This window comes from Haemorhous mexicanus, chromosome 9 (genome assembly GCF_027477595.1).
Source record: "Haemorhous mexicanus isolate bHaeMex1 chromosome 9, bHaeMex1.pri, whole genome shotgun sequence".
NCBI lineage: Eukaryota > Metazoa > Chordata > Aves > Passeriformes > Fringillidae > Haemorhous > Haemorhous mexicanus.
The window spans coordinates 5,536,367-5,560,205 of record NC_082349.1 but is presented as its reverse complement, the minus strand read 5'-3'; the positions used below and the strand labels follow the sequence as shown (position 1 = coordinate 5,560,205).

General features: G+C 44.1%; 1 protein-coding gene and 1 long non-coding RNA gene across 2 annotated transcripts in view; one reads left to right on the top strand and one right to left on the bottom strand.

The window, feature by feature from the left end:
* Window positions 1-23,839, bottom strand: part of GLIS1 (GLIS family zinc finger 1) — a 180,739-nt gene that overhangs the window by 15,597 nt on the left and 141,303 nt on the right. The window contains 4 exon segments of the mRNA XM_059853785.1: window positions 6,454-6,604; window positions 11,723-11,855; window positions 14,918-15,028; window positions 18,364-18,525. Of these exon segments, the coding sequence (XP_059709768.1) occupies window positions 6,454-6,604; window positions 11,723-11,855; window positions 14,918-15,028; window positions 18,364-18,525 (557 nt within the window).
* On the top strand, window positions 1,238-22,720 carry LOC132330927 (uncharacterized). The gene is made up of 3 exons (XR_009487468.1): window positions 1,238-1,399; window positions 12,933-13,011; window positions 20,879-22,720. It is a non-coding gene; the product is annotated as an uncharacterized LOC132330927 (long non-coding RNA).

Sequence of the window (23,839 nt, the reverse complement as noted above, 5' to 3'; positions counted from 1 at the left end):
CCCCACTGAGCCAAGTCCACAAGTGCAGGAGCTGCTCAGCTCTAAGGAGTAAGAGGAGCTTCATAAATATTATGGAGAACACTATCCACAGGGACTTTCATGTGACTGAAGAGTCATTTAATTGCTTTAGAATATCTTTAGTGATACCAATAACAGTAATACGAAAGCAATTTCATGTTCAGAATCACAAAGGAGCCCTAAGAGTCCTCTCCTGGTTCACTCAGGGGTTTTCTGTGTAAGCCTGCTCTTGGGCCCAGAGGGGCTTCCCTGAAATACTGAAATGTTCCCTGTCTGCTCTACCAAACACATGTGAACACCTGAGTGGGCAGAGAACATAACTCAGTGTTTGTCACACGTGTCATCATCTACACAAGCTCACAAAACACACAAACACACTTATTCTGTGTCAAATAAGTATCTCTGCAATTGTTCTGACCTGAGATGTGCAACTTCTGCAGAGCAGTTCCTCACAGGGATCATTATGGGAACTGTGCCATTCCAAAGGATGTTTGTGTTTATAAGGGTTTGTTTAATAACCTCTGAAATGAAGCTGATGAATCATTGCAGTGGAAGTCACTACATGAGGGAGATTTGAAAAATTATTCTAGCTTACAATCTAGCAGGAAAAGGTATTTTGGAGTGAAAGAAAAGCCTTATTAATATGGTCAAAGAAATATAAAAGCATACTTAAATAAAGGGCAGTGCCTTAAGTTTAAGGGATTGCCAGGAAGTCAATGAGAAAGACATGTAATCAAACACAGAGACTGTCTACTCCAGATTATCTGGCATGTGCTGCATGCTTGACTGATCCATCTTATTTCAGTCATTTAAGGTCATTATTCTCTGCTTCCAGGTGGGTTCTGTACAGGTCCTGATGTCTGCTGTGTTCAGGTCAGCCAGGCAGAACACTCTACCCAATAGTGGGAGATGTTAAAATAGCTTCATTATTTGTTACACCATGATAAACTCCTGTGTTTGGTGTATATGGTTTGCATCAAACTGCAGCAGTTTTGCTTACAAACAAAATTTGGACAAAAAGAGATAAAAAAAGCTTTACAGATGTTTAGTGTAAATTTAACTACAGATAAATCCAGTAATGGCTAAAATCATTAATGTAATGCAGAAGAGCTCTGGTTGAATTAATCCTAAATGCTTTCTGAGTTACTCTGACCATATCCTTTAACCTCCCACCTTCTCCTGTAACTCTCTGATTTCTCACTCAGTTTTCCTTACAGTGTCTCCTCTGGGCAGGGACCTCAGCCCTGACTTTGAGAGGCACTGGTGGAGGCTCTCAGGATCCTGAGTGTCAGTCCAGCCCTCTCAGAATCTCAAATGAAAACACGTGCCCACCTATTTCTGCTGATGGACAAACAGTATTTACCCCAGGATCCAGCACCAGGTAATCCTTAAGCATGTAACTGTTGAAGTAAGCCTGTGCTAATGCTAACTTTGCTTTAAGGGGAGGGGGGAACCTGTATGAGCCTATCTGGACATGATTATGAATGAATTCTGATCACATTTTCTCCAAGGAGATAAATGACTTGGGATTTGACAGCAGATGCTTTTAATTACTGATTTTCTTTGTTTGGTGGGGCCCAGTGCAGCACCTGTACATTGTTCTTTCTGGACAGATGTACTGATGCCCCTTTTGCGTGCTCAGATCCATAACACTGAGATAAATTATGAAGGGTTCTTGGCTTCCTCCATTGAAAATGTTTTCAGCTGTCAGAGATATCTGTTTCTTGTTACTGGTTTTAGTGCTTTTGAAGGGAAGACTAAACCACTGACTAGTGTATTCTGTTATAAATGAAGAGTATTCTCCAATGGAATCCACAGAGAATGAGGGATGGATCTCCTTGGTCTGTTAGAAAACTGTGCAGGTATTTAGTTTTCCAAAGCACTTCTAGAGAAACTAGTAAAAGTTTCTTTCCTACAAAGATCCTAAGAGTGTGTCAATTCCCAGTCCATTGATTTATATGAGCTCATAAACCTAATTTAAAAGATTAATCAATAAACAAGGTTAATAAGAATCAGATGTAAGTGGCTAAGACACCTAATTGTCTCTTAAAGTAATGAGAATTAGGGGCACAAATGTTTTTTTTCTACCTGGCCTGGATCCTGGCAGCTCAAGGAGATAGCACAGGAAAGAATCTCCCCCGTGTAACCAACAAGATTTTATCCTGCATGTTTAGTTTCAAGCGTAAAAATATCAGGGATTTCAAATCTGGTGTTCCCTGCTAGAGCAGAAGGGAGGCTCTGTGTACCTCACGTTACTTCACATAAAAAGAAGTGAAGGACTAAGTTTTTAACAGAGAACTCTTTACACTGAAGTATTTCTGTGGTATTTGAAATAACAGGTGCTAAGAAGCGAGCAAACAAAAACTCTGATGTTTAAGAACCCTGATTAAAATGTCTCCTTTCACTTGATAGTTCTTAAATCCCATTTCTTGTGATTTTTTTGTGGGGGTCAGTGTCACTTCAGGGGGGTCTGGCCCCTGGTTTGAGCTGGCTGCAGTTGGCTGGGGAGAAGTCCAGGCAAAGGGAGTTGTGTGAACCCTTCCCTCTAACCTTGCTTAGAGCTAACCCTTTCTATTAAAGGCTCACCAGATTTGGCTCAGTCCTCATTAATCACCACCTCTGCCCATCACAGATGTCTTAATCCTACTACTTCTTCATTTACTGGTGTGTTTACAGAGCAGAAACGACCTAAATTACCACAGGAATATTAAAAAAATGGTTTTCCTTTCCTTTCCCTTGGAGACACATCACCCTCCCAATCAAGACCTTATTTGTCAGTGCCCCAGCTCCTGTGGGGAACAGAAGTGCTGTTTGTCACAGCAGCACAAGTGACAGAGAGCCTCAGTCACACGCACAGGGATCCTGTTCGGGTCCTACAAAGTGACCTTGTTGGGCCATTGCACTAAATTGGTGCAAATCCCAAACTTGGTGCCACCACTCAAAGTCACTTAACTTCAGTCAGATCAGTTTCATTGAAGCTGATAATTTATCACACTGAATATTCTAAATTACAATTTACAGAGATGGTCTACAAATGAAACTAAGTACGTTTTTAGATGACTTGGATAGTAACAGCTAAAAAAATAGTGGAAAGCAAGCCAAGTGCAACATTCACCCAAGATTTAATAGTAAAAGCTGTTTTTCTGTCCTCACTCTGCTACAAATCAAAATAGACTATTTTTGCAATGGGCAGAATGAAACCCAGTTTGACATTATACATGGCAAATGCTACAAGAAATGCTAAAATAAACTCTTGCTACCTGAAATAAAAAATAAATATACATTTTAATCTGGAGCATGCCAAGCCCATTTTCTGCATGCTGAAGTATTTCTCAGCCAACCACTTTTAGCTAAATTAATATCAATATAAGTAGATTTTTTTACTGTAGCATACACTTCATTCCAGAATTTGAAAAAATGTGCTCCATATTGAATAAAGCCAGTATAAATACATTCGGTAATGAGGTCAGATTCTGTTAGAACATTTTCAAGTGAATTAGATAATTTTGTCAAACTATTTAAATGTCTCAGCAAACCATTTGGGAAAATTGACTGCTGCACTTGGTATTGACTTTGGCAAAGGACAGTGTAATACAGGGCTTTTTTGGTTAAAAAAAAAAAAAGAAAGAGCCTTTAAATCAAATTCTGAATCTCATGTCAAACTTGAGTAGACTATTTGTACTCTGCCTCGTGTAGTTTTTGGCATCTCGCACATTTGATGACTCAGTAATTAGATTTCTTGATAGTAATCACTTGGTTCCTGCCACAGACTGCCCGATGTGATCCAGCCTTGTCACGGTCCCCATCCCCAGAGCAGGAATTCTGCCCTGGCTCAAACCCCACTGCTGAGACAGCTGACAATGAGGCCAAACCCAGAGAGCTGCAGCAGTGCCATGCAGGGAGGCAGGGGGAGGGCTCCCTTCCCACTGCAAACCCCAGGTACATTCCAGAGGGATGGCACTGCCACGAGCTGGCCAAGGGGAACAGCCCTGGAATCCAGGGGCTCCCGCCATGCCAGCGTGAAGTGATTTTGTGTTAAGTGATTTTGCCCAGTTAAACGGATGGATGCTTTAAAGAAAACTCTGCTAAATGAAACTCAAGGACTATTAATTAGTTCACACAAAATTTCTGCACTTGCAATTAAGATGTCATGTACAGGCTGCATTTCAGCAGTCATGAATAATGTAAGCATAAAGCATTAAATACAGCAGAAGGATCTTGGACTGGGAATGACAGTGCTGAATGAAGATTATTTTGAGTTTAGAAAATGGTATTTGAGATGCTGAAAAATTCCAAGTAACTATGTCATGAAACTGGATGCCCTGTTTTAAAATAACTATTCAGAAATACATTCCAGTCTCCATTCCCTGACGTTTGGCTCATGGTTAGGAATCTGTTATCTCACTCCACATTTTGTCACAGGATATTTGGGCAAAGACTTAGGTACATGAGCACTGAGATAAGAAATCAGCACTGTTGTCTCCTCAGAGAAAGAATCCAAACTGCACTGAAGCTGGAATTGGCAGAGACAACTCTGATGGAATCTCTGGTGTGTCTGCAGCAGGAGCTCAGTGAGAGGCTCAGCCCACTGCCCACGGTGCTCCTGCTGGAAGTGCTGTGCTCTGGAATGGAGACACCAGGGGTGGGAATGAGAATTCATCTGGAGGTTTCCGACCCCTCAAACTGCAAACTTCTCTGTTGCCCTCACCCTGCTCAGGCCTTTGCTTTCATTTCTTATAGCAGCACCAGAACACAAAGTGCCTTAGAAACAAATCCACCTTCCTGACAGCCTGCTAAATCCTTCCCATAGTATATCCTTACTTTATTTCATTCTTGGTTGGGATTTTTGCCTTAACTCCCCTAGGAACCAACTCCAAGAGGAAACAGCCGAGCAGCACACTGGGAGCAGTCAGAGGGAGGGATCCCACTCCAAGAGGCTCAGGCAGTCCTGTTCTGCAGGGAAGAACAGCTCTGGATGACCTTCACTTGGGAATGTCTGTCTCCATTCCTGTTTGATCTACTGCCTTCTCTGCTACAGAAAACTTCCTGTTTATCTGGAGTAATCTCCAGTGCCTCTTGTTGGCCACAACTCTGCCATAGGAATGAGTCTGCCAACAGGAAATGCAAGGCTGGGAATGTGGCAGAGCAGGGAAGGAGAAGGGGGGCACAGGCATTTTATGGGACAAGGACAGGATAAGTCTATCCATCATACTGGGAGGGGGACACTGGTACTGCTACTGGCCGAGGTCAGGAGAGAAGGCTGAGGGAGCAGAGGGCACAGAGGCTCAGCTTGCTGCAGAATTCATTCCCCAAATAGGAAAATAAGAAGGACTAGTTTGCTCCTAATTGAATTTCCTCAATCAGATTGTTGTCCAACCACCCAGGTGTAGATTTCCTTACCACACCTCTTCCATGCCACACACACTCTGCCTTCTGCCCTTTGCTTAAAATCCTTCTGGGCTTTCCTTGCACCATATAAAAGAAGGGAAAGGTCAGGCACTGGAGGGGATGGGAAAACTCTACATTTAATTGCTTCATTTGCTAAAGGACACCAATATGTTCCTAAGGAAAGAAAATCCTTTAATCTTTCTGTATCTTAAATTCCCATCAGTAACACCAAATCAGAGTCCCTTCCCCATCCAAAGTGCTGGGAAGTTAAACTGTAAGTATGAATTTGAATTTGTAAGTATGAATTGAATGAGGCCAGGCACCAAAGAAATCTGAGTAAAAAGGTTAGAGCAGTTTTGTGGCTTGCAGAGATTCTTTACTGCTGAGATGGTATGAGAGCCTTGACACACGGTGCTTTAGAATTGTCATCCCCTGCAGCCATGCAAGTGTACCCCTGCTGTAGCAGTGCAATCCTACAATCAGTGGGATTAAACACTCTTCCCAGATTAGGATCTGGCCTGCTGCTCAGAGGTGCATTGCAGAAAACCTTATCAGAGAGCAAGGAAGTGAGAAAGGCTCTGACACTGAGTGAGCCTTACAAAGGCAAACACAGCCTGATTCCTGAGTGAGTCATAGTTCGGGTTTTACCCTCTGAGAGGTTTCTCATGTTAGCTGAGAAAAATTCTCTGTGCTTGTCCAAACCTATGAGAAGTCATCCAGCAAGAATTAAAAAACAAAATTAAACTCTAAATGTAACTGCATGCTATGAAGAAAAAAATCCCATTGTGTTTTGTCAAAGACAAGGACAAGGCCCTGAACAACCTGATAATGGTGTCCAAGTCTGCCCTGCTTTGCACAGGGCACGGATGACATGACCTTCTGAGGTCCCGTGAAAACTACATTATTCCATGACTCTAAAACAAACAAAATGGCTTTGTTTGGGCCAGTGCTTTCTTTTGAACAGCACCCATGCAAAGTAAAATAAACAATTCATCATCCATTATGATGCCAGACACAGGCCCAGCAGGTCTCACATCTCACACATACCCGTCCCTGGCACTCTCCAGCGGCGACTGGTGCTGATGTGGGCTGGGCAGGGCGGAGTCGAGGGGAAGGTGCCTTGAAGGAATGTCATGAGGAGGTGGCAGCACAGCTGGGGAGGGGCCGTTGTGGCTGCTGCTGGATCCACTGTACATGCCTGGGAACACACAGCAGATGGCAAAACAGAATAAGCAAGGAAGCATCAATAAGACCTGCAGAGTCTCCAATTCCTTCCCTATCCCCCTCCAACCCGAGCCACAGCCCCAGAGCAGAGCCCTGTGTGTCACTGAATCCCCCTGTGCCCGAGCAGCACTCACAGCTGGGCCATGGTACTTTGGCATAGGGTGTCTCCTCTCTGACCCTCCCAGGTGCTCCTGGACTCTGCAGAGCTGTAGAACCCTCCTGACAGCCACGAGAAGTTGGTGGGACTCCCACCCTGCCTTTCCCATAGCTGTGAGAGAACCTGCACTGCTCGGTGGATGGAGCTCATACAGCAAAACAGACCATGGCACCCTGGGGCTTTCTGTTCATTTCAAACTCTGTCATTTGACTTTCCATTACTAAGCTGCTGGACATCCCACACCATTTACAAAGATAATGATACAAAGGAAACCCCAATAAATTAAACGCAAAGAGGAACAAGGAGAATTTTTAAATGAGGTCATGAAAACAGGTTTGCTAGTACAGAATTACTGAAGGAGTGTGGGTGTATCATTTTTGGGGACTCCTCTCTACCATGGCAGCAAGGCACCAACAGCCAAGTCCTTACCATTCCCTCAAGCCTACCCATTGCTGAGGAAGCTTTGTCCAGGGCTCTTGGATGAAGATGCTGGAATTAAGTTTTTTGGAATTACGTTTTTTTTCTCCCTTCTGAAGAGTGACCATGCACCAAGACAGGTCTCTCTGGTGACAGACATCACAGGAGTGCAAGCATGGAGTGTGCAAATGCCACCTTATGGCAGGGGAAGAGGGCTGGCTCCCTGTCATGCTGCTCTGGGAAAAGTCTGGTCCTTGTCCTTCTCTTCCCAGTTTTTCTGCCTTTCTCATCTTCAAGTTTTGCCCACGACACATCTGCCACAGTTCTGTCCCACCCTCCCAGGGAATGTGCACATGGATGAGGACCAGAAGTGCCACTCACATATGACCTGAAGGCTGTGAGCAGCAAGTGAGGTCTGCCAGCTCCCAGTGTCCAGCTCTAGAGCACAGAGACCCCTCTGGGGCCTGTCTTTGCCATCTCTCCTCCTGTACCATTCATCTGCTCTTTCTCACTCAGTGTGTGCAGAGCTGCACATCCAGGACAGAGCCACGTGCCAGCTGTGCTTGGCCCTGTCCCATGTCACTGGCAGGGCTCTGGACTGCACCCTCCCAAACCCTCCCAGTGACATGGAACAAGCAGAAGGCAACATGAAAATCCAGAGCTGTGGGGAATGTGTGACACCCTTGGGGTGGAGAAGCAACATCTGAATGTCAGCATCTGTTTCTGTGTGTGACTGAGGAGCAGAACCACCGAGGCCAGATTCCAGCCACCTTTGTCAGGGGCTCCAGATGAGTCAAAAACCCCTCATGAACAGTGAGTCCTCAGCTGCTGACAGATCTAAAGCAACAAAACTGAACCACATCATCTCTGTCTCCAGCTAGACAGAACATTTGTCAACCAGCCAGTGAAAACAACTTGCTTTCTGCACTGCACACCAGACAGAAGGGGCTTTAAGAAATCAGATGTTCCCAGGTGATGCGAGGATTTATTTGTCAAAGCCTCTTCTGGTAACAGTAAGTCAGTAGCAAGGATGCTGCATTGTGGAAATGCTTTTCCACTGGTGGCTTCAGTGCATTTCACAATACAACAGTTTCCACTTCCCTCAGATCCTCACTGTTCATCCATTCCATGTCAGGCTTGAAGGATGAGCCAAATCTGACCTCGACTGTTCAGTGTCACTTTGCACTTCAGCTCTATTTCCCACACCACCAGTTCAGGTACACTGACAGCACAGCCTGGAGCAAACTGCAGAGCCTAAACCAGGCTGTGCATGCTCTAAGGCTCCCACACTGCTGGCCCAGCAGGAACTTGTGCAAAAAGTTCAAAAGCCCTCAAAAAAGGGTCATCTTAGCAGTGTGGTGGCCAGCAAACCCACTCCATGTTTTATCTTTCAATCCCACCCCTGAACAATTCATGCATGTTCAGGATGTTTTCTACTGGCCTGTTCCTTGAGGGGATGAGAAAGACAGAGTAGCTGAGTACCTACAATCAGCATAACCCTCTAGAGGAGAAAGGAGATGTTTAAAAAACCACCCCACATCTCTGTGTGGGCAGCAGCTGAGTCCCACATGATCCCTGAACTCAAACCCCCCACATCAGAAAACCAAAAGAAACCAGAATCCCTGGCACCTCCAGTTTCTGCCACCCCCAACCACTCTGCAGAGGAATTTACCCATCTGTGGAACTGCTGGGGTGGACACCCAGTGCTCACTGCTGGGCCTGAGGAGTTTCTAGCTGGGTTCTTCCTCTCCCAGACCTCTCTTTTGACTTCCTGATCACACCTCAGGGAAAAGGCCCTGCTTGGACCTGGGCATGAGGCTCTCAGGGTTTGTCATCAGTGAGATCTCCTGTCCCTACATCTCTGTTCAGCACTACTCACACCCAGTCTGGCACGTGGTGTCCCTTGTCCCCACATCCCCCCAAGCCATCCCCACCACACCCTGTGCTGCCTCACCCCAGCTCCCTCCCAGACCAACAAGGGAAGGGGGGAAGAGCAGTTGCTAATCCAGTCTCAGTATAATTTTCAGTACTTCCAAAATTTCTTTCATTTTACAGTTTTTCTTCCATTTCTTTCAGCACTGAGCACTAATATTCTGTGTACCTGAAGTCACCCTTTGGAGCTGCTGTGAGTGACTCCTGCAAGTGCAGCCCATGCCAGGCCTGTGCACCTTGGGCCTCTTCACACACTGACCATCTCAGCTTGTAAACAGAAGTCATCAATCAGTATTTTAGATGGCCTGGCCTTTAACCTTAACATCTGTGGCCAAAACAGTGCCCTGAGCATCTGTGACCAGCAGCCTTCTCCCCCTCAGCTTTATGCTGAGAGCAGGCAAACAACAGTAAAACCCAGAGAAAATGCCTGAGTGGGACCAGAGTGATACAAGCTCTTGTCCACAGGCAGAGTTAAATTGTGCAGCTATGATGCATTTTAGTTATGAGGAGGGAAAAAGGAGGAAGATCTCAGCAAACAATGGGTTCCTCTGACTGCAGAAACATTCCTCTGCTCACTGTCTTACCTACTTTGAAGTCAGACACAAGGGATGGGGCCTTTTTAATATTTCAGATTTTTTTCTGTGATGGGCTTTCATCCCTGACATATTTAAAATGTGCTTTAACTTGGAGAAAGACAAAACTGAAATTCTCCAGGAATCCAAGTGATCCCTAAAGCCCAGAGCTCTGCACATTAATAATGTGGTTTCTTTGAAAAAAATAACACAAAAACCAAACTCAAAAGCCCAAACCATGAATGTTTTCATATTTCAAGTGGAACATGAGGACATCATACACTATATTTATCCATGTATAGCCTACATACAGAATTATAACTGATTTCTCAAAAAATATTACCTCAGCTTATTTGAAAGAGCAAATGTGCAATCACTGCAGACTATAGGTGGCAGCAGGAATGTCCTCATGCCTTAATTCTGAAAGGATCAGCACTTTGGTTTATATGCCCTAAACAGTGACAGAGGAACAGTTTTGCCTGGGGATTGTACTGCACATAAGATGAAGCAACTTCTGTTTCACTGCAAAGCAGTCTTTCAAATCTTGATTTATTTTTCCCTGGCACTTGTTCATACTGTGCATTGATGGGGTCCCATATGGAGCGCCCTGATGGAAGTATCAGGGAAGATTTACAGTTTTATACAACATCCTGGTGATGGATTGATATAATCAGCACAGAAATCACATCAGACAAAGCCAGAGTTATGGACAGATAAAATCCTTCATTTCACAAGAGATTCTCTGAAATGACACTGAGAGCTTAGGGATGGTCTGTTTATCTGTGAGCTAATAACTCTTTTCCTGTTTTATTGTTGTCACTTGAAATCTGAGGCTGTTTCTGAGGTTCTGAAGTGCAGCCTGCTCTGAGGAAAATGTCACTGCTCTTTCCTGCCCTGCCTGGAAGGGGGTGGCCAAGCCTTGCTCCTGCCACATGATGCTGTCAAGGGGACAGCACAGGCCACTGCAGCCCTCACAGACCTTATCCAGAGCAGGTGGCACAGGCAGAGACTGGAAATTAACCCCAAATCCCTCCAGCTTTCTCCCACTTTTCAGGGAGCCACATGTAAGCCCTGAGTTCAGACTCCCAGGGGAAGTACATCAGAATGATGGGGTATTTCCCCTTCTGCTCCATTCTGTTCACCACTTACATGCTAACATTTTAATGCAACTTGAACTAGAAAAGAGGATAGGAGATGTTAAGCAAAATGCATTTTTTGTTTTGAAGATTTGGACTAATCAAAAAAGAAGAAGGAGATTCTTGCAGAAGGCAGATTACAATTACACTGCTGGCCTTTGGGAGTGTCTCCCTCTGCCACCTGAACACAGGACCTCAAAATGCACATCCCTGATTCAGGATCCTCTGCTGGGGTTCAAAACTGTGAATCTATATCTTATTTCACAGAGAAGGGAATGGAATCCTCTTTTTCTCTTCCTATAAAATGTATAGAAGAGTCTAAAGTCCCTGAAAAGGACCAACTCTTGTTCAAACCACAAGAATGAAAAAAAAATACAGAAAGAAAGATTAAATACTAGTAAATATTATTAGAAGAAGGTTTGGCATTTCAAATTCAAGTTTTCTCCCATTCATGTGTCACCGTATTTTTTGTTATGATCCAAAGTGCATCATAACACTCAACCTCCTCCTCAGCTTTCCTGCAGCTCCTGAAGAAAACTCTCCTGGTGGGACTCTGTGCCGGAGCATCCACCTGGACTTAGCACAGCTCCTGCACCTGCACTCTGCCCAGGCCAGGGCTCACTTTGAAAGGAGAACACATGGATGGAGACAGACTCTCAAGGGCTGCTGCCCCTTCACATGAAATTAACAGGAGCTATTTCTCTGACTAATGCTGAAAAACCAAAAAAATCAAGGCCTTAGCAAACAACACACAGAATTATTTCATCTTATTTGCTGGTCTGGAGTTTTTATCACTTTCCACGGTGACAAATTATTTCTGGTTTGAATCCTCTGTTGTATGACATATTTAACAGCACACTAATTAGAAGTATTCTTACCTGTAATTAAATCATGAGGACCTACAGATCTGCCACACTTCCCATCCAGGATGTGCTGTGAAGATGTGTGGAGCTGTTGGATAGCTAAGCATTCACTGAGTACATCTTGCTCAATATCAGTACAGGACTTTAACTACAAGAGGAAGATAAAAGAAACATTGTGTTACATAGTAAAAGCAATTATTTATAATTAACTTCATATATCTCCTTACGGGTTATATACAGAAGGAAGGAAAGCCATTCTTAGGAACTCAGTGTAATTAAGAATGTGTCTAGTACTTGGTACTTGTAATTAGAGATGACTTTGGTTTTCTGAAGTGCACAAGTTAAGTGTGCTAATCTGACATCAACAACCAGTTTGCTTCAAAAAATAATGTACCCTGTGTTCCTTCAAACCTTCCCGAGTAATTGAACTGCACATTTTCAGGCTTTCTGTAGTTCCTTGGATTCTGTGGCAAAAGGTTTGCATCACCCTGTAACTGTGACCCTTGGAAAGGCATTTGATAGGGAAAGAAAAGCGTTTGTGCTGATCAGATTGGAAGTGGCAGAGCGAGGCTGTCGGTGCTGGGGACGAGGTACCACTCACGTGTCAGCTCTGCTCCATGGAAATGAAAGCTCTGGCAAAAGGCTCTGAAGCAAACTCTCAAAAACCACAATGTCGATCATATTAAAAACAGCAGGAGAGGAGAATTAAGAAAGAAAAGCATTTCTAATTCTCTTTCAAACATCCTGATGCTGCCAAGCTTTTGTCATAACAGAGTGATCGCATTACACAAACAGCCATCGTATTCTACAGCCATTAATAAATAGTTATTGTCCTTATGGGTACAGCCTCACATACCCATCTCCCCTGGGCTTGGGTATTCTAAATAAAGGGCCCAGGCAAACCTTCTCAGAATTCTGCTCTGCAGCCATTTGTGGGTTCGAGATAAACATCTGACATTTGGATCACAAGTGCATCTGCAGCCAATTAAACTACTACTAAATTAACAGCTAACTTTCTCCTGTTTTGTTTCTGTAAAGCCTTTCAGAACAACCAAATATCACCACTGCACTAATCCTCTAAGCTATGAACTAAGTGCTCAGGATTCCTTTGATACAAGTCTAAGCTCAGGCATTTTGTTTTGTATCAGAGATGGCACATTCTGGTAGCATGTCTCAACCAAGACATGTTGGCAGAACAGCTTGTTAATTTTTCTTTCTTGGCTAGGTCATTTCCACTCAGAACTCTTGGGAAGTTGATACCAACAGACAACTGCCTTTGCTGAGTTATAACCAAAAAGGAGCAAGTGAGTATAAACAGTCTTTTCCCTTTTTTCCTACATCTGAAACCCTAAGTAGGCTGTTCAGTAACACTGGGAGTTACTTAGTTGTGAAAGGTGTTGGGTTTTTTTAATATATTTAAGTGAAATACTTGGGGGGGTTCTTGTTTCTTTATCAGCCAGGTTTGCTTTGATCCTTTTTAAGAGAGCCTGACCAAAACACAAAAATCTGCTGCTTTTTCAGGTGCCTTTTCATTTAAGGAAAAAAAGTCACAGGATCAAGTATTCATAAAGTTATCATGGACAAATGAGACAGGAAATCTGAAGATGATTTCAAACCACTGGAGGAGTGCAGATTTAGACTGGTCTACCAAATAAGGTGTGGGAGGCTAGTTACTAACATTATTTTAAGATAGATTTGATAAGTCTATACGAGGCTGTGTACATGCTCACAGGAAAATTCCTCAAGGCAGGAGATTAAGTGATATGAAACTCTGGATATTGATGTCTTGGTGCATCCAAGCAGCCTGAGTTTGTAGCTGCTGTTAACAAATTTGTCCTGGATTGATTCTGTGCTTCAGGCCTCCTGCTGCTGGTGCAGGAAGTACTTTGTGCCCTCTCACACAAAGTTTGGATCTGGAGTTTTTTCCCCACCTTGCTCTGCAGGAATGGAACGAGGCCTCAGGAGGTGCCAAGGTGTAACAGTGGGGACTGTCCCTAGATGTAAAGGATGGTGACATGTTAATGCATTCAGCTCAGTACAAAGAGCTGAACAAATGACACTCAGGTTTGGTGTCAGGAAGTAATTCCCTTCTTGTTTCTCTGAAGTATGCCAGAAACCACAGGAAGGAAAAATGGGGAAGTTCTCTTTTTTGGATTAGGGAGCACAGTTGCTTTCCACAATGTGCTGAGAATTTCATGGAAGAAACCTTCCTGTTGCAAAGATCTTGCAATTGCAGAAGACTCTAGTGTCACAGTCACTCTCTTTTTGTGGCCAACTACTGCTGTGGCCTTCTGACTCTTACTCTAATTACAAGATAAAGGTTAATCTAGGGACGTGTTGGGAATTTTGTGATCTGTGGGACATACATGCAGAGCACATACTGTGGAACCTTCTAAAGCTGAGAGCTGCAGGGAAGCCACAAGGCCTGGTAATACAAAACTGGGATGGAAAACAGGCTAGATAAAACTTTTGAGTGGAGCTGATATGTGCACAGACTTGATTCCATGGACACCTGGATGGTGCTGGGGCTGTGTCTCTCCCAGGCACAAAGCTCACCATGCAATGAGTGATCCATGAGTATCTGACACAGCACACAGAGCTCTGGTCACTGATGTGCTGGGAACTGCTACTCAGACTGCACACATCTGGCAGAGAGAAGGGCTACAGGGAGAATTTGGGGACACACAGCTGTCCTGGGAAAGGGGACTCTATGTTCCAACTGCTGAAAACTCTACAGGAGGAGAGAAGAGGGCATGGCTGACACAAGGACATCTCTTGTATTCCAAGTCCTCTTTTCCTACATTTCAACTGTATTCTGGCTTAGTTTCATTTGTGTTTTAGATGATCTGCCAACATGTACTTCAGTAAATACCATCAGTTAGTGCTGATTGCAGAGACTCAGTGCATGGACATTTTATGTGAATGACAGCACAATTTGGGCTTGTGTGTGAAAGATGAACAGCAAAGTAAATGCTTGGACAGAAAGTGTGGGGCAAACTGAACTTAGAGAGTGGCAGCCTTTGAAAGTACACATATATATAAGGTGGTTTGCTTAACAAGAGTGATTAAAAACCAGGAAAATCAGCTCCATTTAAGTTTTCTTCTGTGATATTGCTGAAAAACTCATCTGAAAATATATAAATTAAAGGTAAATGAAAAATGACTGCATTGAGGAGCTCTGAGGATGTGCCACTCCTTGCCTGCTCTTACCTTCTTACGCACCTGCTGCTCTTTGGCCGAGTGAGCCTTGACGTGCTTGCGCAGGGAGCTGGGGTCGGTGTAGCGCTTGGAGCAGCCGGGAATCTGGCAGGCGTAGGGCTTCTGGGGAGGAGCAAAGGGACACTGTCACACCCCTGTGCCCGCCCCAGGAGGGACACACAGCGTGGGACAGATGTCACACCCCTGTGCCTGCCCCAGGATGGACACACAGCGTGGGACAGATGTCACACCCCTGTGCCCGCCCCAGGATGGACACACACAGTGTGGGACAGATGTCACACCCCTGTGCCCACCCCAAGAGGGGCACACACAGCGTGGGACAGATGTCACACCCCTGTGCCCGCCCCAAGAGGGGCACACACAGTGTGGGACAGATGTCACACCCCTGTGCCCGCCCCAGCCAGCACAGGGAGCACACACAGAGCTGAACCTGAGCTGGTCCCTCTCTTTGCTGGGCCCACGTTGGCTCTGTCTCCTCTGAGCTCACCAATCAGGCACGATGCAAACACAAGTGATTCTGCACTGGCACACTGGATATGGTTCAGTGGGCTGAGCTAAATGCTAGTGAGGTAGAACTGAATGGGTTTTGAGAGCATTTCTTTATTCCCTAGCCTTTACAGCAAGCAAAATTATCATGGCATCACCCAGAATAATTATTAAGACAGACATTCTGGTTTTGAGTTCTGATTTACATAAATGTTACAAGGATTGCTGGGCACTGGTGAGACCCCACCTTGAATCCTGGGTGCAGCTTTGGGCCTCTCATGACAGGAAAAGCATTGAGGGGCTGGAGCATGTCCAGAGAAGGGCAATAGAGTTGGGGAACAGTCTGGAGAACAAGGAGTGGCTGAGGGAGTTGGGGGGGTCAGCCTGCAGAAAAGGAGGCTCAGAGGGGACCTTCCCAGTGACTGAAATCCTCACCAAATTCTTTTTGTGGCTATGCCTGTTCCTAACAAACGGAACACTATCTCAGGGTTACAGAACAAACTCCAAATGAAGGTGCAATTGCCAAAATGAGCAAAGGCACTTTTTATTAAGTGACCATTGTCTTAAATGCCAGCAAAGTAGTGCTGCATGGCACAGCTCACAAAGCTTTCAAGTTGAATGGAACATTCTTTTGTCTTCTGTTTTCTTGCCTCATCTATCATCATTACCTCAGCCTTCTCACTCGGACTAGCAAATGCTTTTGGTGTCTTCTCAAAGGTAGAAAACTGGTTTGCCATGACCTCGATGTCACATTCTTTAATCCCCTTGGTTTGGGAAGGAGGATGCACAGAAGGGAAAAAATCCCACCAGTTTTGGGAGAAGTGACTGTGAGGTCCTGTAAACCCAGTTGCTCTGCTCCTGGAGGAGTGCTGATGTGCCCTTTTTACCACAAGGACAGACAGGTTCCCTTTGTTCTGCTCCTGCCCAGGAGAAGGATCCACTTCCAGATGATTTAGTGGGGATTCCATCAAACTAGCATACACCAGTAAGTGAAATGATTTACAGATTCTCCTTTGGAGAAGATAAATGGTGGAGTGACCTACATTGAGAAGCTTTAAAACCAATTCCAAATGCACTCAGTAAGGAAAAAGCAGCCTATATAAACCCCCTTTCTTTGTAAGTACCTCCAGAGGATAAGTATTGCTGCTCTGTCCAGCCAGCAGGAAATTTCTGAAGGAATAATAGAATCATTCACCAATTCATGACCTTACAGGCTAACACAGCACCTACCCAGAAAGTTACAGGGCAAAGGAGATTTATTGAGAGTGTCTGGAACACAGAGAACTGACACCTGAGGAAAAGCTATGGAAAACTTTAACAAATCCCTTGGCAGAAAAACTAGCAGAGTATTTTTCAAATCACTGATGTCATTCAAATTAGTGATAAAATCATTCAACTCAGTCATAGGGAGACTAGATGAGAATGTGATCACCTTACAAAGGTTCATGGCTGTTTGCTCTGACATTCCAGGCAGTTGTTTGGTGCAGCAGCACCATCCTGTAGCTCTGCTATTTTTCATGTTCACATAAGCCCACAATTCAGTGAGCTTAAACCACAGGGCTTCAATTAAATCAGGTAAGTGGAACTCAGTTACTGTGTGCAGGACTACTGAAACAGTTTTAGAGAACCTGCAGTGAAATTGCATGGAGGATGTTTTTAGATATTTAAGAAAGTTATTAGAAAATTATTACTGTACCTTTTTCCTGATTTATGAGCATTTCAGATAATAAAGACAGAGATAAAGGGAGAAGAGAAGAAAATAGAAAGTTAAGACATTTGTCTTCAATATTGCACAGACAACACATACAAAGAATTTGTGCTCATTTTAGTAACCATGTCAGTTCTCTCTTAAAACTAATAGGTGGCATTCAATTTGTGAGTTTGGCTAATAAAAAATATATCTATTAGATTCAGGCAATTAAATTAAAAAACGACATGCAATTTAGTATATCCACTTTCAAAAGAGATACAAATTACAAATTCAAATATCTCAGGTTGACTTTCAAATAAATAAAACATTGTTATTTTAAGTGTGCTCTGGTTTGGAAAATGTGACTGACTTGCTTCTCTTACTTGTTTGTTTTTGCAAGGCATAATGTACACTAGACATTCCTTAATGCTGCACTGTCTGAAATGTGTAACTGCTTAAAAAGTAAATATCAATTAAACTCAAAAGTTCTGCCCCATAAACACTTGGCCAAACTAAACCATATATTCACTTCTTTGAAAAAGACAAAGGAACAACTCTGCCTGTTATTCTTTACAAGCTCTATGCTGAGGACATGACTGGCCTGCAGAGCTGACTCATTGCTTTCTTTCCCCACGATCAGTAGAGCCCAAGACACTTGACAGGCTCCCGTCCTCTCTGTGAGACAAGGGAGAAGAGCTGCAGTCAAGCCAAATCCACCAACTGTAGAGAGTGAAAGAGTGTGTTTCTCACAGTTAATTCTGATGGAGGGTACTTAACTGATCCCATAGAGTTATGAGACAGATTTATTTTCACTTTTTACAAAATTACTGTCCAAAACTGAGGGGCATTTACCTTCCACTGAGATGTCTGAACAGCTTTTGCATTCACTCAGAGCACTCACTGAAGGGGACAGGAAGTGAGACAATGACACACATTTGGTGCAGCAGCAGTGACTCAGCTACACCTTATTGAGCTGCTGCCTCCTCTTCCTGGAACAGGAACAATGGCAGAGTTTGCTGAGTAACTCACTCCTGTGTAATCACTCCTCAGCATGAGTAACACAACATAATTGCCTCTCTGTGATCAAGACTTTTTCATTTCTCAAAGCACATCCAGTTCAAAAGCAAACACACTTGCTCCTAGCTGAGTTTTCTAAGACTCTCCTAGTGAAAAGGCCAAGTCCCCCTGCAGCAGCAGAACCGACTGTGGACTGGGAGCACTGGAACACTCGGGGCAGCTCCCGCTATGGAATCGTGCTTACGGTGTCCAGGTGTGTCCGCTGGTGCTTTGCCCGGTCGCTGGAGTTGCTGAAAGCTTTCTGGCAGCCAGGATGCTGGCACAGGTATGGCTTCTCCCCAGTATGACTCCGGAGGTGGATCTTGAGGTTCTCAAGCCTAGAAAATGCCTTGTTGCACCCTTCAAACTGAAAAACGTCATAAAAAAATTCATTGTAAGGTTCTATTAAATAAACCATGTGCAGCCACAATGAGAACAGTGTAAGAACCAAGTTGGACATGCAATAAATCAACCAACATTCAAACACCTGTTGAAATTTATGGATGAAACACAACATATTGTGCTGTTCATTTAATCTGTCACCAAAGACACGCTGTGCAGCTCAGTAATAATACAAGGGTTATAAATATCTCACACATTCTGTCTGAGCTGAACTCTTGAAGACACGGAGTCAGAGCAGAAAATTTAAAGAAAGAACAAGTGTTCTGAGGAGTCCTCTGAGATGTTAACTGGCACAGGAGCCACTGTGGGCAATAACAATCAGCTGCTACAGACAGAGAGTAAGAGAAGCTGGCAGGTTAGAACTGGGTTTCAGGTGTCTGAAATATTATACACTGGAGCAGATGAGCACAGACTATTACAGGAAGACCTGATCCATTTGAAGATCAATCCAAAGGAACTCTGCTGTTATTCTGCACCCTTTTCTTTACTAGCTCTATCATTCAGAGCTGTTCTCAGCATTTATACAACCAGTAACCTGAGCAATTCTGACTTCTTAAGCACACCTTTCATTAGGGAGCTCAGCAATAAAACACTGCTCAGCCTTCATAACAGAAGTCACTGTTTCAAATTCAATCTGAATAAATATATAAGTAAAATTGCCAGCTACTAGGCCAAGGGAAGGGTGTTTTGCATTGCTCAGTGCTAAGTTTCAGTGTAACAGACAACAGGCAATGGAGGCACTGTCTGTAGGATGGGAACTCTCCCAGGTGAGCACAAATACTTGTGGTGTGCACATTCGTGCACCTGCACAGCCACAAAATGCACTCAGATACTTGCACATGTTCAAATACTTGAATGCAAATACTGAAGTCATGGAATGCATATTCTTTGCCCACTCTGCACATATTGCTGTTTCATGGCACTGCACATCTTCTGATGTCTCTACACAGATAAAAAACTGGTTCCTCAAGGATTTGTGATCTCAAGGAATGTATTTGAGAAACACAACCCAGTCCACCTTCCAGAACTAAGAGCAGTTCCGAAATATAGCAGGTGTATCTTCATAGAATGCTTTGGGTTGGAAGGAACCTTAAGGGTCCTAGTTCCAAGCCCTGCCGTGGGCAAGGGATACCTTCCACTATCCCAGGTTGCTCCAAGCTCTGTCCAGCCTAGCCTTGAGCAATTCCAGGGATGGGGCAGCCACAGCTTCTCTGAGCAACCTGTTCCAACCACTGTTTCTAGAAGCCACAACTTTTTCTTTGATTCTTGTTCATAAATAGTGAAATCCTGACTCTCACAAAATCAGAAAATGCTTTGTCACTTCCTTTTGCTGAGTCAAGATTTTGTTCAGCAGCTTTCCAGGAACCTGTGGCTCCTCGGATGTCATCACAGACATCACCACCTTGCTTGTCACACACACCTCTGACACACATCTGGGCATGCAAACTGCAGACTGGCTGTGGCATCCAGCAGTGCAGGGGGAGAGATGGGAAGGGAGAGCAGCTGCAGATGGAGGAGCACTGAAGGTGCTACAACCTGCAGGCACCTGATCTCCTGCCAAAGGGGAGGGAGAAAGGCCCAGCACATCCTGCTCATCCCAGGGTGTTTTGTAAATACCTCAGCACAGCAACCACAGTGATTCTCGAGCCAGCACTTCACCTTGCAGGCTGTGTCCTGGCACTGGATGCAGATCAGCTCTGCACATGACAGGCAGAGGGGCTTCTGGCACTTCTCTGCCTGTCCCAGCCACTCACACATCAAAGGATCAATGTGGCCCTTACTGCCATAAATATTTCAGTGCCCTGAGCAGTAACCTGTGTGAATGGCATACTGGGTATGTGTACAGACAACTATCTGATGTGGATACATTTTCCATCTTTTCCCATCACAGCCATGGTGTCAGATCCACAAAATCACCTACAGACATGCAGTTTATGAGTTCAGAAGCTTTGTTTGGCCATGACCCACCTCTGAACACTTGAGCTGGTGCAAGGAGGCAGGGGGGTTTGGAAGTGACCAAAGCTACCAAGGCTTCAAAAGAAACAAACTTTCTTCACAATCATCACAAAAAATCTGACTAAGATTCAGGATGGAGCAATTTGAATTGTGCAAAAATGCTGAAGTCTACAAAAATAGAGCAGTTCAGCAAATTCATACTTCTCATAGGACATTCCATAAAGCTGAGTGAATGTTCTGAGGTCCTAAAGATCACTTTTTTCCTTTTTGTTCCCAATCTTCCTCCTTTCCAACCTCCTTTGATTAGTGTACTCATAGTGTGGCATCCCTTTGAAGTATTATCCCTTTCATCTCTCTTCCAGGTCCCCTTCAAGCACTGAAAGGCTGCTCTAAGTCTCCCTGGGACCTTTTCCAGGCTGAACAAGCCCAACTCTCTCAGCCTTTCTTCTCAGAAGAAGTGTTCTATCCCTTGGAGCATTTTTGTGCTCGTTCATCCCCCAGCCTATGTTCACACCAGGGGTTGCCCTGAACCAGCTGCAGGACCCTGGACTTGGCCTTGTTGAAACCCCACGGGCCACTTCTGGAGCTTGTCCATGTCCCTCTGGATGCCACCCCATCCTTCAGGAGTGTCAACTGCACCACTCAGCTTGGTGTCACCCGTGAATTTGCTGAACTGCACTTGGTCCCACTAGGGACCCCCAAGGGACACCACCTGTCACCCATGTCCCATCTGAACACTGAGTCTCCCACCACTCTGTTTGTCACCATCATTCCTCCTTCACTGAGCACTCCAGCCATCAAATCCATCTCTCCAATTTAGAGAGAAAGATCTTGACCCTCAGAATGTTTTTCTATTGGATTACCAGTCTTCGGTTCCATTCCCAGAGCCCAGTGCAAACTAGCAAGATATGCAGAATAATCCAGACTCATGAAAGGTCCAGCTCCACTCTCATTGATGTCAGTAGCAAAAATTCCAACAGCAAATGTCCTAAAACATCTAAACACAGGCTTAATCTAAAACACATGAAAGCACATATGTATAAGAGTTTGCTGGATCGACACCTCAGGGAGAGAAGGAGCAGGCCCTACCAGAAATGCTCAGAGCTGCAGTGAAAGCAGCAACACTCAAACAAATATGGGCTGATTTACAGACCCTTCTTCTGTGCTCAGCTGCATTCTCTTGGTAAGCATGTCCAATGCCTTCAGCAGTAAGGTTCTCCATCACCACATATGCTTGGACATTCAGAGCTTTTCTTATTTATGCTATTATTTTCTAATTCACATTATTTGTATTACCCAGCTCTGTTAAAGTGGGTAGCAGACAGTGGGATGGTCCCAATGCAGTGATAAACTCAGGATAAACATGGCAGGTGGAAAAATACACCAGCAAAGAGAATGATGTGACTGCAGTACTCAGATTTTCAAGGCTGTTGGTGAAACAGGAATTCCATTCAGGAGGAAAGCAGAGGAGACAAGAACCTTGCCACAAGTGATGAGAAGAGAGGAAGCTGAAGATGAAAGGTCTCAAAGGAAGGGAGGAATGGAGCTGGTGCAAAGTGCTGAGCAGGGTGGGGCTGAGAATCTACTCCGAGCTGCAGGAAGAGCTGCACTTTGAAGGACACCTTTACCAGCTCCCTGATTCCTGGATCTGCTGACTGTATCTCTCCCAGTTTGTCCCTGCTGAAATCCACATATGGAAACAGCTTCCCTGAAGCGGTGCAACAACTACAACTGGGCTGCTGTTGTTAAGACAACTTTGTAAGGTAGTTCTTGGGTTTAACTGCTACTCACCAACCCTTTTCACCCTTCCACCTACTCTTACTACTTGGAGTGTGTTTCCATTTACATTTATACTAGATAAAACTACTCTAGGAAAAATGGGGTACTCATTCTCCTTCTTCAATACCCTCCAGGAAGATCCAGCCATCCACAAGTGTCTCAGCTTCGACTACAAAGAACAAATGTTCAGTTTTGAAAGGGCTTCAGGATGGCAAGAGCTATTTTATCAACTGAGAAGGCCACTTATGGGATCTCCCAGACATCTGGCCCCAATCTGTCACTGCTTAATCCTACAATCCTAAACATTTTGTGGACGTTTGATGCCTGGGATAAGTGTAACAAATGCTGCATGATCCTCAAAGTCTGTAAATGTCAACAGAGCTCTTAAACAAGTTTGATCAATAAAAATAATAATTATATTGCAATTACTACTTTTGTCTTTGCTGTGAGATCGTTAATGGTGCACACACCCAAGCACAGACACAAAACAATGCCACGTGATTATGGGAAGAACACAATGCAGTTACTGGGTTTTATAACCAGTGCTGCTTTCAGAACAGGGCTTCTACCAGGAAAAAATACCTTGTAGAAGTTTCTGGGACTGAACTATTTTGTTACCATATGGAAATACATATGTTATCTTTATTTCACACTAAAATCTCACTGCAGTGTCGCTGTTGCAATATCACGTATCCAAAAGCCACATTTATAAAAACACAGAATTATCTCACAGTGATCTAAACACATCACCATTTTCCCAACAAAGCAGTTTAATCTAATAACTGTAATTGCTTAAAATGTTTTTTCTTTGCTTCCAGATTATACTTTGAATGCACCTGAGAATGCTGCCACACAGAAATAACAGCATGTTCCCAAGGGGGTTTATATTATCAAATGTTTACCATTTTCATGAGCCTATTTAATCACGGTCATGTCTAGCATATCTGTCAGTGGCACAGATCAGAAGAAATAAACTATAAACTAACCAGCTCAGACCATAGGGTGAAGCAGTAACTGACATTTTCATAGGAAATGAGTTATGACTGAAAAAGAGAAGCCTTCACAGTCGTAGTGCTAAATAGGTCCAGTGTGCCATTAGAGCAAGCTCATTAATATACACCTCTACTCTCTGCTGCAAGATCAGTTAAACAAGCTGCCTTTTATTTATAGACCTAAAAGGGAAAGAGCAGGTCATATTGGCTGCTGACATCTCAGACAGCCTACAGATGGAAAACCCAAAACATTTCATTCCAAAGCATTTAATGCTATCAATAGGAAATCTGATGTCTGGTCAAAACATCCACGAGCCTTACGAACATTGTGAAATGTTCTTTCTTCCCAACTGATTACAAAATTGGGAAAATTTTACTGAGAAACATGCTATGAGAAAAAGGATCCTGTGAGGCTGCGTATCCCTTCTGGAGGGGAGGAAACAGCCACACCGCTCTTTAAATAGCATCAATGTTTAACAGCACACTGAGGCCAATGTTGGGGCCATGGCTGGAAGCACACAGGGCTCTGAACAGTTATGAACCTCAGGAACT